A 16,721-nucleotide genomic window follows, 5' to 3' on the forward strand; every position below is an offset into this window, starting at 1 on the left:
GAACACACAGCGAACCAAAAGGAAATGTCATTTCAAGTATTGCCTGCAACCCACTCTTTCTTTCCCCCACTGTTAATGTAACTGGGTAGAAAAAAAGGCTCACGTACAGCTCTCCTGATTTGTATTCCTTTGTTGAGACTGGAGGAATGAGTGCTTATTTACTGTCAATCATTCTTTATGATGTGCACAGCCTCAAAACAAGCGCGCCTTGGAAGAGTGGTCGTGAATGCACTTCCTTTTGACTGACTCCTCCAAAAAATCCCTGTTAAACAGGCATTTCAGAGATGACTGAATGTAATTGTAAGCTAGGTATAATGGCCTCTCTGCATAAGGCATAGTAGGGAAAACTGCAGATAGAATGTACTTTATGACATTGAGAAGTTAATTTGGGTTCTTTCTTGTCACCAGGTGATAATGCCTCTCTGGGTGTTCTAATTGGATCAGACCAAGCTACGCTTAACTCTCTCATTTGCACTACAATTGGCTTCAAAAGCTTGACTGCTATGCTTCACAGGGAATGTTTTTCAGTGTTGTTCTGCAATAATAAAAAAATTGTTTACACTTTATACACTGCTACATTCTGAGTGATAATTTAACTCTTAAGGGTCCATTTGTACACTTTCAGAATTAAATTAACACTCTGTATTTTACAGTGCATTCAAAAGCACCACAAAGTTAATCATCTACCTATCATAAGGGCATACAGTAATTCCCTGATCATTTGCTGCAGCTAATGATCCATGTGACAAGCTGAGAGTCATTGGGACAGGCTTGTGTATGGCAAAAATCAATATCAATTACAGCTATATTGGAGAATAGTCAGAAGTAAATGCCCAGGTGTCCCTATTTCACTATACGTCAGCCAATCACTTTGTGCAATGAGTGAACAAAGAAGATAACAGAATACTCCTGTTATTATGGACGGTGTCTAATTGACTATTAACGTTGATTTGGACAACTTCACAAGAACATGGTGCCCACATTTGTCATTCTGCTAGCACAAAGCGTCTCAGAAGATTGACCAGGTCTTAGCAGCGCCTGATTTACACGGCTGACAAGGCTGTTTCTCTCGAACGCTGTACTCTACAGGGAACCTTTGAGAGACAGACTTTCAATTTATCTCAAACATCCCCTCCTTCCCTTGTACACTTCAGGGTTTTTAAGGCAGTCAAGAGCATAGATCAACACCTGAAGTTAGTTCCCACCTCTTGTGTCGGCTCAGAGGATATGGTGACCTCACGTCTTCCCCCACAGACACTTACATTATAGCCTCTCCCCCTCAAGCACTGTTATCAAAGATTACTTTCTGATACAATTATGATTAAAAACACCACCCGCAGGTAGGTCAGTGTGAATCAGAAAAAAGCAACACCTGCTATTAATGCTTTTTAATGCCTTATCTGTAGGTTTAGCGTAATGATCATACAGTATTAAACTTGTGCAGCCTGTGAAATATATAGTATGTACTATGTATATATTTTTTTTTTATGTGCACACATCATTCAGAGTGGTTCTGCAAGAGTCACTAGCCATTTATAAGCGGTGGTCTGTAGGTACGTCTTTGTGTGTCAAGAACTAATCTCACAAACCGCTAGACCGATCAGTGCCAAATAAGGGCCTTTCTCGGCCCCACCTCTCTCCCATTGTTTATATTGTGTTTTAGTTTCCAAGATGGCAGCAGCACCAGAAGGGGGTGGGTGGCCTTACTGGGCTGCGTTCATTTCTTTTTGAAATATTCAACTTAATGGAACTCAAAGCATCTCTGATCAGGCTGAAGCCTTGCCCAGATTTGGGGTTATGAGTCATATATAAGTCATAATAGACGACTGACGTCACAGGATGGCCACACTAAGTCCAAGATCCACATTGGATTCCGCCCCCCAGGGTTTTATTTGCCCTGCTAATTAAGTAGAGATGCATACAGCATACAGGTCTAAAAAGTATGCTGCTGTCACACCACCAACTAGGCTTAGCAGCACAGTGGTATACTGTGAATTGGTTATGTTTACTAATGGGGAATGCTCAAATCATGGTTTGATCAGCCCTTATGCATACCGTTGGCTACATAATGAGTTTTTCTGAGCATTTTTGTATTCTTGGCCATATTTGTTTAGAACCTTGAATGTGAACTAACTTTCAGAATCTGAGCGTCCAATGTGTGTTACATGCTCAGACGTGCATGTTAGTTCAAAGCCACTGCTCAAGAGCACTGTCTGTAACACACAATTCTCTGTCCTTTGTTTGACTGCTCATTATTGGGATTGTGACATTTTCCCCTCACGATACAGAATTCATAAACCGATCAAAGTAAAAATATGTCTGAATCAAAGATCAAAATGAATCAAGTTCAGTTGTCTTTTGATTGTGAATATCTAACAGTAAAAAAAAATGAATACGCCTGTTAACGGGGAGAGAATACAAGGAAATAACAAAAACAGGCTTTTACTATGGATTGTGTTATTTCCTGCAATTTCCATTTCACAGTGCCTGTGATAGCTGCTCAGTGACTGATGTTATTTGAGTCTTTCATCTTGTCACAGAACATGGAACATCAACAGTACACCATTCAGCCCCATGGTGGCATGAACTCACCCAAAAATACACCTGTGTTTTTAGGATTACACAAGTGTGCCGGGCACCCCCTGCTCGCTCAAAATAATCACCTTTTTATTTTCTTTTTCTTTCCGTGAACCTATGTGAGGAAGGCTGAGATGAAAAGAGATGCACTTGTGCTCATCTCACCTGTGAATTATTGATATCTACTCCTGGTGTGGGAAGTGATAATGGGCAGATCGCACAGACATGTTGTCTGGGCTATGACACAGAAGAGGCAAGATGGCAGCTCCTGTATACAGCCCTGCTGCACCACCACACATTTCTTGTCGTCTTTCTCACCTCAGCCGCTTTTCCATCAATCTCAAACACAAACAACAAATACTGTGTACAACAACAGTCTGCCCCCTTCCTTTTCTCTTTGGTGTCAGTGAGGGAAAATTCCAGAGTGTCATCGTCTAAAAGTCCAATAAGTAGAAAATGCAGTGGGTGACCAAAATGTCCCTGCATGGTTCCACCGGGAGGCCTATAGGATTTAATGCCGTGCAGGAACCATTGTGTTTGTAATACAGCACGATTTGAACACTCAATAGAGCTCCCTCTTAGGGGAAGATGCACACAGTGTACAAGTCACATGGCAGGCCTTTTGTCCCAGAGGATAAGGGGATTGTGACTATACAGAGCGCACCGCACAAATGCAGGTATTTAGTTATATTGAGGTATTGCTGTCTGCCTTGTGCTGCTTGTCTTGAATTAGGTCAGAGCTTGTTCTAGTTAAAACAATGTGTCGGGCAATTTTTCTCACTCCTAGCTGCAGTAGCAAAAAATGCTGCTAGTTAACTGTATGTGGTAACACGTCTAAGTAGAGGTAATGTCTTAGTCAACCAACCCAACTTTGAATCATGTTCAGACAAGTTTAGGAATATTCACAGAGCAGTATTTTGTATTGGTCACACTGTGTGGTCAAATTAACTGGCATCCCAGTTAATGGGTATAATATCTTAAAGGATAATTCCATACTAAAAGGCTTTCTTACCTTTCTTTGTAGTTGTTACGTCCCCACCAAAGAGGTCCAGGTGTTATTTTGTGCAAAAGCTCCTTATTGGCTATTTCCCCTACCATAAGCCCTAAATGAATTGCATTGAATTGAATGGGAATTGAATGGGGCTATGGGGTGTTGTGCTAATTCACTTATTTCCATCGCTCAAAATTATATATTTTTTGTATATATCCTCTCTTCATAATGTAAATAATATCCCAAGCGGCACACTTTACTACTTATTTCGATGGAAATAAGCAAATTAGCACAACACCCCATAGCCCCATTCAATTCAATGCAATTCATTGAGGGCTTATGGTAGGGGAAATAGCCAAAAAGGAGTCTTTGCACAAAAAACTGCTCATCTGGAGCAGTTAGATGTTAAGTGTTTTGCTCAAGGACACTTTACACAGCCAGGAGGAGCTGGGATCCTGGGAACCTTCCGATTCCAAGACGGACGCTATGCTGTACCTCCTGTGCCTCTGTCGCCCCAGTAAGATAAAAAACAAACCCCATGTGTGCACTCGCAAGCACACATGCTCTCATATTGCTCTCTCAGCCTACACCCACTGACCGAGAAGTGACTTTGCTTTCGTCTTAATCGCATCTTTTGTGTCAACGTTGTGTCAGTACTCTGAGACTGGATCTCACACCAAATGAAAGGGTAATAATATTTGAAGATTATTCCACGCATGAGGGGCTTTACATTTAAAAGCAGCTGAATCTGAGCTAACTTGAGGCACATGGAGAACAAACCATTCCTGGTGTTTTACTGTAGGTGAAATAAGGTAAACTGGTCAATTGCCTAAAGGGCTTTATATAGAAACAATACAATGCTGGATTGCGGGTCCCTTTTAACACAAAGCAGCTTAAGGCTGACTGACGTTATTGTAAAGGCTGCAAATTGCAATGATGTGTGCAGAAATCTCAGACAAATGGTGGAAGATGGTAATTAAAAGCTTCTCTCACATTGATAACATTTATAAAAGGCTTCCTGCAGTGCTATATCATTATAATGCATTCTGTGGGATCAGGGCCTTAACCCTCCTGCAGTCCTGCATCTCCATAGTTAAAGAACCAGACAGGATTCAACTTGGCAAAGTCGACACAAAAGCATATACAAATATACGCAACTAGAAAGGGAGGTGCAGCCATCAGGACATGGGGAAGACGTGCGCAGTGGTGTAATGGTTAACTCTTGAGAGATGATCAGATCAGATGAGGCTATCCTGAATATGGTTTACTTTCTATCTTTCAATTGTTTTTAAAAAGATTCTTCTATAGAGCACCGAAGTCTGAAGTCAATATCGGTAGAGGGCGCAAATCCACGGGTTCATGTACTTTTTATTTGCATTGTAATGTTCACACTTTTCAGCAGTATTTTGTGGTTGTAGCTACCTGTCTATGTTCAGTTGTAATTATTCCCATGAACACACAGACAACTAGAAAAGGTTCTCCTCGGAGCACAGGTCAGGTAGATTGCTGTGGCCTCCTGGTGGCGCTTTAATAGGCCAATGTGAAAAGGGTCACCTGAAGAAGGCCGCTCACGGCCGAAACGTCGTGTCCAGAATAAATGTCGTTTTTTAAACAAAAATAAACACTGTTGGAGCAAAGACTGTGTGCGGACTTCTCCTTCTCTGTATGTATCTACCTTTTGTCCAGCACCAGCGAAGAACTGGATGTGCGCAAGCCACCTGCTTTTTAAACAATGTGAAAAGGGTGCCATTTCTTCTTATGCCTTTGACGGCAATTGGACATACACATTCATGATTTGAGTCATTTTGTTCCAATAATGTGTTTTGCAAATATCCACTTGCTGCTGCTGGTGGTGCTATTACAGGCCAATGTGAAAAGGGTGGGATTTACTTAAATTGCACGCTGCTATCATGATTTGAGTGCCGGACATTAGCTGGTAACAGTCGGAAGGACGGGTGGTCCTTCCGATATAGATATTCATTTACGCCATACTGTAGGTGTAGGTACAGACAGAGACAATATATGCATTTTTTTAAGAAATAGGGCCAGGCCACAGGTTGGTGAATGTACCGTAATTACAGGCCAACAATATGAAGTATGAGAACTGGAGGTTACATTAGTAACCATGGTTATGTAAGGGGAAAGAGCAAGGTGATTCGCTGTGGGAACATATTAGGTGAAAGAGTAATATACTACCCCCCCCCCAAATCAGTCAGAAAGAATCTTTCATATTTACAGTTTGCAGCTACCCTTCATTTCCCAAAGTTCCTTGCTTTCAATTTACATTTGTGCTTGTTATTTTGAAAAGGTTATGTTTTTAAAGGATTTTTGACCTTTTGAAGCACTGGTGGTCAATGTGTAAAGGGCACAGTGGCACTTTTGTACAGTGTATCTTAAAGTAAGGTAGAGATTTAATCAGCCCTTGAAAAAAGACTGAGAAAAGACAAGATGTCTCATCTTTGTCATCTGTAAAAAGCATGAACATATGATATACCAAGAAATATTCAGAAATTGTCACTTATACCAACCTTACAGTGCACATTCCATCATCAAAGACCTTCCATAATGTCTTAAAAGTGTTAGTGATGAATATGTTATGAATGATATGAACGTCCTCAGGTATTTCTTTTATCTCACAGTGTATCTCACAGTGCAGTTTAGTGTATTTTCCCACTGTACATACAAAAAAGAAAAAACATGATCATCAGGTATTATTATAATGGAGGAAGAACATTTTCCAAAAAGTGTACACAATTTGTTAAAATCATGCTTTTATGTGGTTTATGTGATCCACCTGAACTGAAGCCGCACCCACAGCTGTAGTTGTATGATAAAGGGGGAGGGGTTAGGGGAGGGGATGATAGTGTGATGTCACTATTTTACTGTTTATTTCATTGGCCCGTTTGACTGTTAAGGGTTCAGCCTCCAGGAAGAAACCCTAAATACAAAGTTAATACACATAAACGACTCCAGGGTGTCTAATGAAGTACTGTCACCTCATAGACATATGAAAAGCTGGAAAAATACAAAAGTTGTGGCACATCTTTAATAAAAAATAAGAAGTAGTGAAAATTGGCAACGTGTGGTGGGTTGTAGATCTGCTATTTTCAATAGTTTGGGTCCCAGGCAAACATCTAATCTCTCTTTTGGGTCTTTACCTGAGAAGTTTGGGAACCACTGGTGTAGACTAGACTACATGTGACTGCTACTGTAGTTCATATGGTTTGTAAAACATGTGTGCTCTTATAACCACAGGGTTTCCATGCTGGACAATGGTAACCTGCGGATATGGAATGCAACCAAATCAGATGCTGGCCTCTACACCTGTGTGGCAAGAAACCAGTTTGGGGTGGCGAGCAGTTCGGGGAGTGTCACAGTTAAAGGTATCTCCTCCATTCTTTGTTTGCATTAAATCATAGTCCCGTCTGTTGTTTGCACGCTTCACTGCCAGAGCAATCCTTCTCTTACACCTGCTCTGCACTCTGACAGCATTCAGTTGTTTCATACTTTTATTTTTCGCCCTTGAAATGTAACTCTGTGTATTCCATGTGATGAATAACAAATGAACAACACAGACACAAAGTATGGGTACTTTTTGCAGTGTAGTATACAGCCAGCTCGCCCCTCTCTCTCCCCTTTTCTTTCGATAAATCATGAAAAGCACAGATTTTCTCACTGCTTACTTGAGAAACAGTGACAGTGTGACACCCCACATTCGCTCTGTCTATTTACAGAGGTGTTTAGAACGTTGACTCCACCCTACTTTCCACAGTGCTGTCAGAGGATATGCTCGTATTAAAGATATGAAGAGCGTCTAGGGTGGTTAGTGCATCTGGAGGAGTGGGACTGAGGATTGCATTTCTGCTCCGGTGGCGTGACTTATTATAGTTCATTAAAAATGTATGTGATCTGGGTGTAAGGTACTATGCATCGGGGTGAATATGTTCTGTGCATGTTGCCATTTCTCCTGTCCTATTTCCTCAGGGGATGATCTGCTCACCTTCTCCCATCCCCTGGGGGGGGGGGGGGGGGTTCTGCTGACATGCTTAGTGAACTATACCCTTATGGTGACTCCCTTTTTCCCAAAGGTCTCGTGGTTCATTTGTGTTGTTTTGAAATGTTTTCTTTATTTATTATTTTTCCTTTTGTTCTGCTGTGACCTTCTTTGTTGGCTGGCTTTTATGGAATTATTGATCTTGACTGTTATTGTTATATTGGCTCCAGGGAGAAGAGTGTGTGTGTGTGTGTGTGTGTGTGTGTGTGTGTGTGTGTGTGTGTGTGTGTGTGTGTGTGTGTGTGTGTGTGTGTGTGTGTGTGTGTGTGTGTGTGTGTGTGTGTGTGTGTGTGTGTGTGTGTGTGTGTGTGTGTGTGTGTGTGTGTGTGTGTGTGTGTGTGTGTGTGTGTGTGTGTGTGTGTGTGTGTGTGTGGGGTCATGTGTCACATATGAAAGGGCTTATACATTTGTTTAAATCCAGTACAAGCAAGCAGCAAGTTTATATTCCTGCACCGGTGTGACAAGCCCGTTGGGCATGTGAGACAAATTCCTTCACAAGCTATCATAGACTATCCCCGGTTGAGTCGTCCACCTACTGTAATCCTTGTGCACATGCTGTACACATTAATAATTTGTATAATGCTGATGTGGCGCAGTCCTCTAGTCATCAGAGGATAACCTTACCGAAGTCAAGTGTCACAGTGACAGGTTACTTTACATTGCTTTATCAGTATCATGAAAAATGTTTTCCCCAGGCTGATTTTTTTTATACTGGTCATTTATTTTCACGATTTCTACAAGTTGGTCAGTTCTGTGAACATCTTAAAAAATGCAGCGGATTGCAGCACCAACAAAACGGTGTCGTGCTGGAACACAACTTGGATATTCTTCCCTTCGTTTGACTAGTAGTTGCCATAGAAACCTGCTCTAATTGGCTCCTGTGGCCACCACAGATATGGGACTGATGAAATCCTTTTGAAAAACAATTGTCTGATGTCCATCTTTATTAATGTACATGAGCTCAAGAGCAATGCCGCATCTGTATTGATTATTTTCACGCACCCACAAAAAAAAGCCTGCCATGAAGGGTGCAGGCATTACTTTAATAACCTCACCAGATTTATATTTTGAAGATCACCATCCAGCCATGTTTGCTGTTTTTGTTTCGTTGTGTTTCAGTGTGACAGGTTTCGTATTTTAAAAACAGCAGTCAAGGCTGTGGTGGAGGAGAGAGCTTAGACTGCACCTTGCTGTTGATTTATGCTGATGCCACAGTCCTGTCTCCCATTCATTCAGTAGGCTACCTCTCTCTGCCTTGCCTAAGTCCTGTCTCCCATTCATTCAGTGCCTTGCCTAACCACGGCAGAGAAATGTGAAGACGTTAATGCCAGTCAGTGGTGGGAAGTAACTACCGGTATTCTAATTACCTTTACTGCAAGCACTGTGCTTAAAAGGATATTTCACTTTCAAACATTTGACGTTTGGGTCATTAAAGTCTACTCAGGCTTTTGTGAGCACCCTGGACCGTTTTTAGGTTGCTTGATTCAGTATTTAGATATTTGATATTAATGTTATCAGATCCGCCCCCTTCCTATATAAACCCATTGTAACTTCAAACTCCATTTTAACCATGATAGATTCATCGAAAACAACCGTCCTTTTGGTTCTGGTGCCTGATATTGTCCTTATAATGCATGAGACTTAGGGGGCCGTGTTTTTTCAATTACTTTTTTATTATTTATATTTATATTGTGTGTGTGTGTGTGTGTGTGTGTGTGTGTGTGTGTGTGTGTGTGTGCGTGTGTGTGTGTGTGTGTGTGTGTGTGTAAACACTCGTGTGAAGTGAGGGGCGCTCTTATACATCGCATTCCGTGCTCAGCCAATCAGCTGATCACAATCCGTGCTCATACACACAAACACACAAAGCTTTGCATAGGCCTCAAAAAATGGTCACCAGTACCAAGAACACCTGTTTTCGATGAATTTATCATGGTTAAAATGGAGTTTGAAGTTACAAATAATATGGGTCGTTATAGTAAGGTGGCGTGTCTGATAAAAATGAATATCAAATATCTAAATGCTGAATCAATTAACTTAAAAACTGTCCAGGGTGCTCACAAAAGCCTGCATGAGTAGACGATAAAATTGCAGTCATTAGGTCCACACCAAAGTGGTCCAGGTGTCATTTTGTGCAAAAACGCATTATTGGCTATTCCCCTAACCCATCATAAAGCCCTCATTCAGGGCTTATGATGCTGGGTTTTAGTGCTAATTAGTCCTTATTTCCATCTCAAATCCAATTTTTTTGTGTATAAATCCTCTCTTCATAATGTCAACAGTATATGTGTAGCATGATGACACTTTACTGTAAAGCGTGAACTTAAGTCTCGTCTACCACGAGATCTCGTGAGACTTCGTGAGCTCAATGCAAGTGGATGGAGCTCACAAAATATCGCGAGATCTCCCCCACATTGCTATGCAATACCCGTTGTACCCGTTTCAGGGTACCCGTTCCACCCATCTGTCTGTGTCCCTTTTATGCCCATATCTGGAGATTTCTGTATATTTCTGTATCTCTGTGTTCCTTTATTTCCTATATATGGAGTTCTGTGTCAGGCATGCCCAAATATGGAGTGTTGTGATGTCAGAACAGGCCAGCTCCATATATGAACCCTGGGCAGGGGCCCTGTCCAGAGCCAGGGCAAAGGCCTTTAGTGGCAGTTCTGGACAACCGTAGGTCCGACCGACTCGATACCGGTAACCGGACACTGCACTCCCTGTGGGGGTGTGGAACGCGTGTGTCGAATCTGAAGTAGGTGGTGTGAACGGTTCTCGAGTTACGTGCATTACAGCCGTATACACGTACAGACAGACATACAGAGACGTGGTGCATTTATTGCGAACGCAGTGAGCACTTACTATGAGACCTAGCAGATCATGTCTGTCCGTGTGTCCGTGTGTCTGTCCCGCTATCCAAATATGGAGTGTGTTGAGTGATCAGCAATCACTCAGCTCCATATATGGGCACAAAAGGGGCCAGGTCCACTCAGCTCCATATATGGGCACAAAAGGGGCCAGGTCCACATATACAGTAACAGCAGGACAGACACACAGACAGACAGACAGACATGATCTGCAGGGTCTCAGCTGCGTTCGCTTCCCGCGTTTGCGCGTTTTACTGGTAGATATATAGATGATAGTAGGCCTACTTTAACTTTTGGTATAATACTTTTGTATTTTTACATTTTGTGGTATTGTGGTGGTGTTACTTTTACTTAAGTAAAAAACTTGTAGTACTTCTTCCACCACTGAATGCCAGCGTGCACATTTATATGTTTGCACGTATGCGCTGTTAATTGCTGTGAAATTTTCAAACACCGGGCTCTGCTTGGAGGCATAATGAGAGGGACTGTACTGTGTCACATAAAGCCAGCCTCTTTTACCCATTCATCACACACTGTGAAATGATAATGGTGCAGAACCTCCACCCGGGTGGGGGGTGGGGGTCTGCCGCTGTCACTGGAGGGTTCGGCCCACGCGTGATTTTCCAATCAAACTACAAAGTAACACACTCACGCATGTCTCCACTGCATAAATAGGCAGTGTGGTTATCCTCTTATTATTATTGTGAAAAAGGAATATGAGCTTCATTTGACACACACTCGCCTAATTCTCACTTCCCTTTCCGTCATCATGTGAAAGGTGATTTGCAAATGTTTCCTGTATATGATCCTGTGCCTCTCTGTCACAATCAATACAGGTTGGGAAATGGGATGGGGTAATTTACATGCACTGTTTCATTTGAGGATGGGAGACCTATTTAACTGGGAGCGTTTCGGTTGTGGGAGTGACCCTTATGGGAGATGACAGTGGCTTACTCAAATTGACTTTGGCGATATGAGTCCTGAAAAATACCTGTCAGAATGCATTCGCAGCCACCTACTGTGAACAAGCCACCCTAGCAAACAGGGGAGGAGCAGTCACAACAGATGAGCCCTGTTAATGTCCCCCATTATTCCAACAGTGGGGGCATATTAGCAGATTAATTGCTCTTCATTATGCATGTACCTTATGAATTTTGATTACACTAGAGATGAGCTGTTGCAATCACGTTTGCACACGACCATTACAGCTGGTCAAATAAACTCAAATCTTCTGACGTCACACTGCCTCGACTTGTGCATGCAAGCTGGAAGGAGTTTGTGTCTGACAAATATTGTGCATTCTCTGGTCACACAAGGTTATTATAGTTTTTATTTTTTATTTGTTTTGATTACAGTTCTTTTCCACATTCAGTTAGTTTTAATTTGTTTTTAAATCGTGATTTGTTAGTTTAGTTTAGTTTTGATGTTGTGAAAAGGCATAGCTTTATTTTTGGTTGTATTAATGTTAGTGTTTTTTGGGGTATTTGTCACATTTGTCAAAATAGTAAAAAATAGATTATCCACAAGCTCACAATGCGCTGCGATTATCGGTTATTTATTAAACTATACAACTACATCAAATGTATCTATAATGATTTTAGTTAGTTTTGTAAACACACAATACAGTTTCAGTTAGTTCTCCTTTGTTTTGTAGAGCCTCTATTTTAGTTTTTATTCCAGACATATTCTTTTTCAATTCTAGTTCCAGCTATTTTGTTAACTCTAATAACCCTGCTGGTCACACGAGGCCTCTGGAAGCCATAGCAGAGCGGCAACATCTGCTTGTCCACGTGGTTATACATGGTGTCACCTCCACAGTTGTATGTAAGGGCGTTTGCTGTTATTTTGTTGCAATGAATATGCTTTGCCGGGCCCCAGCAGGTTATCACACAAGTGTAAAAACTCAATCCGGTGAGTTGGCACCGTTCACTGCTTTTGTCACTTCCACTGGGGTGTGTGTTTTTCTAATGTAGGTGCGGACGGAAGATAAATTGTCTGAACGATTTATGTGTTGCTCTTTCGCTACAGTGGGTGGGACAAACTGACCTGAAAAAAGTGCTCCAATTTTTAGACCAACTTGTTGGAGCTTTTCTTTCTAACAATAGCCTTCTGCCTGCCTTGAAAGTCAGTGGGATCCACTGACTTGTGTGAAAATGCATACGGCGATGTGATGTCTGAGAGGCACGCGTGCAACCGTCTGTCTGCTGATCAACAGCAGGTTGCTGCAGATGTGCTACCGTAGAGCATACAAACACAGCACTGAGAGCAGCTTGCATCTGTTCAGCTACGTACACAAGGTTTTACCCGGCCAGCATTGAAGTTTGTCCTTGAGAAATCCCTTTCTTGTTTCTTTAGTTGAATAAAAGTGACATTAGTGGTGGAAACTGTATTGTGGGGATGAAAGCATTCTTGATTTGAAAAACAAGGGAAGGAAAATTGGGTTGGGCTGATTTCCCTGTGAAGTGCTTATCTCTGAAGAAATTACTTTTAAGAAGGAACGGCCGCCTCAGCCTTGTGGAATGAACTGCATGGAGTCGGTGCAGTAATTGGCTTAACGCCTCAAATAGACAGTTTGAACCTTGCCCTAACCTCTACATTGCCTATAGATTTTCTCAAGACTTCGACCTGCTCTATCTTGGCCTATTCCGCACCAGCACATTTTCTCCATGGAGAAAGGCTTCAAGGTTCAGGTATTCTCTGTTTTCTTCACTGAAGAAACTGAGCTACAGCCTAGGACTCTTTGGTGCGCTAGTGTATGCATTATTCACGCTCGCATCACAACCCTTATGTGAAAAACCTATAGCGTATGTACAGCAGAGGAGTGTACACATTTACACATCCCACCATAGACCATTAAAGTTAGGAGGGATTCTCCACAGGGCTTCATATCCTTCCGTTTCTACGGAGGTGTGTAAGCATTATTCATGATGGCTTCTGTTTACAGGAAGTGTGTAGACGAGCGACTGAGTAAGGCTTCACCATGTGACTATAACTAAGTATATTTACTTTAGTACTGGGGGGGGGGGGGGGGGGTTGTCAACTTTCGTTCCACCACATTTTCATAATTCATAGACAAATATTGTACTTTTGACTGCATTTCTAGGAAGGGAGCATTTCTACAAAACATGCTTATGCCGGTCTACAAGCTCACAGCGCATCGCAATATGACACTTTGTGAGCTTGTAGATCTGCTATTTACAATATTAAAAATAATAAAGGGTTTTTGAAAATTACAAAAGTTCAACATAGCAATGCATTGATATTTACATGTGAATATTTGTAACTTTTTAATAGTGTTTTTTTACTGTAGTAAAAGTACAAATTTCACTGAGCAATTTTCACTTATACTTGTGTAATACAGTATGTGATCTGGAGTAACTATACTTTGACTCGAAAGTACTCGGGTTGAGTACTTTGTCCACCACTGCACATGTATCCTACTCTGGCTATATCCTGCTTCTGTATTTTGCTTCAAAGAAAAGTCCACCTCACCACTTGGAGCCCGACTGACCTTGCAGCAGTCTCTGAAGTGCTCTGTCAGTATGCTAACGTGTTGTCTCTCTTGTCTCTGATTGACCCTGTTAAGTAAGCGGGCCGTGCTCCTTCCATTTATAATGGCAGTAGGTAATAACAGGATAGATATCAATCAAATTATGCCCAGTGTGTGGTGTGTATCCAGCCTTGGTTGTCCATATAATCTGTCACAAATTATGACAGAGGGGGATAATAAGGGAACATACTCTCACTGTCATTGCCTCAATGAATCCCTCAGGGCGGTATAGAGACAAGCCACGACGGACAAAGCGGAAAACGGTTCACAATACAAAGAAGACTACACTAAGGCCACTTAAATGTTGCAATTAATAAAAACAATATATAATTTCCTTGCATTTCTCTAAATCCTTCCACAGCCTGGCTTTCTACATTTATGTTAAATTTACAATGTATCTCAATATAATATAAAATAATATATAATCTCAATATAGAAACCAAATGCTTTAGTGGTTTCAGTCCTGTCTTTACCCCTATTACGCGGCACCCCCGGTTTTCATGTATATAATACTAAATAATCTGTTGCTTTCTGTAGCATGTTTTTGTCTCATACATGTTTAGCACAAATCTCTTGAAGCAGCAGAGACACAGACCCTTATTCAGTATATCACCATGTTCCACCATTTACTCCCCACAATAATAGGAAGGGCACTTGTATGGAACCTTTCATTGTGCGCCTAACAAAACCCAAGGGCTGATAGCACTGGTTTTATATCAGAGAACTACTAGAGACATCATCACACCGGGAGACCATCGTGGTGAAGGTGGAGGAGGTGGTGACAGTGGGGAGGGGTGTTGTGTGGGGCGGATGGGGGGTGTTACAATACAATGAAGGTATTGAATTCACTCTGGATGAAGACTGCACTGCCGGCACTTTCTACATGAATCTATGCCTGTCCAGGGATCATTTGCCATGGTTAATTTAGTCTGTGTGCTCAGAGCGGGAGTTTTATCCAAGTACTCACAGCACCCCCAAGAGGGAGAATGGCGCCGCACATTGTCAGAACAAGGCACTCGGCAAGGCACTCTCCCAGGCGCTCCTCCTCAACCTCCCTGTTCCGCGTCTCACAACGAAGCAGAGATGAGGGATATTACGTCATTCCCCTTGTGTGATGCAATGGTAATGCACTGGATGCATGAGGCTTGAGGAGAGAATGGGGACGAGTTGAGTTGTGGGAGGGCACTCCAGTGTTTACAGTTTTTCGAGGTGGGTGTGTTTGGAGGGGGTGTGTGTGTGTGTGTGTGTGTGGGGAGGGGGGGTAGTCAGGTGAACGGGGAGTTCCGGGCTGAGGGCTGGGTTGACAGTGACACATGGCGGCTTGTCTGGATGCTGGGGGAAGGCAAGTCCCACTGTCCCCGCAGAGGAGAGCTCAGGCTCAACCTAATGCCTGTTACTGTAGGCTTCTCGCCCTAGTTTTCCGCGTGCTCTGTCCTGTATATCCTTCTATTAACTCAGTCTGACATATCCATAAGAATGATGGAAGGGCTCTGTTTTTTTTACAAAGCCATTTTGTGCACAGAATCTTAATGCTCCTGAATGGAAAAAGAGAGCGCATCGTGAGCTGTTTGTCAAATGTACACTGTCTGTCACGACTTTCCTCTGTCTTTCAGAGCCCACCCTCATCACCACCCTGCCCTCCACCCTGGATGTCACCGTGGGAGAGAGTGTCGTCCTGCCATGTCAGGTGACCCACGACCCATCTCTGGAGCTGAAGTTCACCTGGTTCTTCAATGAGCAGCTCATCCACTTCGGGAGCCATGGTGGATACTTTGAAAAAGTGGGCGGCGTAAGTCCATGATATGGTCTCACATTTTGTAAACAAGGGTTGTCATATCTTGAGAAATGGTGCTGGTATTGCTACGGTTTTAATGGCACGCTTGTCAGAGGCATTGGAATGCATAATGAATGACGAGAAACAAATCTGTTCTGTAGTGTGTCGGGGAGGGCCTATGTGTCATCTATGCCACGGCACTCTCATGAAAATGGGCTATCAAAGACACATTGATTTTCTTCCCCCAACCCCTTTGGAGATTCAGTTGAGCAAAGGTCGAGAGGTGAGGCTGGAGATGCATTGGTGCATCGATATTATACCTCTCATCTTTTAGTAAGGTCGTAATGGATACAGCCGCAGTGCAGAGGGAATGTTTGTATCATGTGTATTATTTATGGGGCAGAAAATTGCTGCATGTGGTTTATTTTTAAAAGGAATTTACATAAACACCCTGCAACCTCTCTGGCAGGAACTTTGTATATACATTAAAAGCACTCAAAGCTGACATTCTAAGCACTGGTTCTCAACGTCGGGTAACTCTCAGAGTATTCAAATGGAGGAAAGTTAACCCATAACCAGTAGTTTTTAATTTCAAGGACCCCCAGTTCAATCATGCATCCACGGACGACGGACCCCCATTTGATATGATTTTTATCTCTGGGACTAGTGTTTATGTAACTCTTACAGACCCATAAGGGTCCATTTGGACCCCTGGTGGGCCCCAGACCCAATGTTGAGAAACAATGTGCTTGTGCAAGTGCAGCACCCTACCCCCATGATTTCTTAAGAGCGTGCTTCATCAAAACTTATACGGACACATCTTCCACCCTCCATTTCCCATTATCCAAATGTATTTTTTTCCCTCTGCCTAATGAAATGACGTCCATCTTGTGTTAAACACATTTTGCTGC

General features: G+C 42.4%; 1 protein-coding gene across 1 annotated transcript in view; it reads left to right on the forward strand.

Annotated features, from left to right (window-relative positions):
• The window catches only part of cntn4 (contactin 4), a 130,609-nt gene that overhangs the window by 103,742 nt on the left and 10,146 nt on the right, over nucleotides 1–16,721 (forward strand). The window contains exons 11-12 of the mRNA XM_080788291.1: nucleotides 6,824–6,951; nucleotides 15,650–15,825. Of these exons, the coding sequence (XP_080644417.1) occupies nucleotides 6,824–6,951; nucleotides 15,650–15,825 (304 nt within the window). The remainder of the gene's footprint in view (nucleotides 1–6,823; nucleotides 6,952–15,649; nucleotides 15,826–16,721) is intronic.

Source organism: Protomyctophum bolini (genome assembly GCF_963924005.1).
Source record: "Protomyctophum bolini genome assembly, chromosome: 2".
Taxonomy (NCBI): domain Eukaryota; kingdom Metazoa; phylum Chordata; class Actinopteri; order Myctophiformes; family Myctophidae; genus Protomyctophum; species Protomyctophum bolini.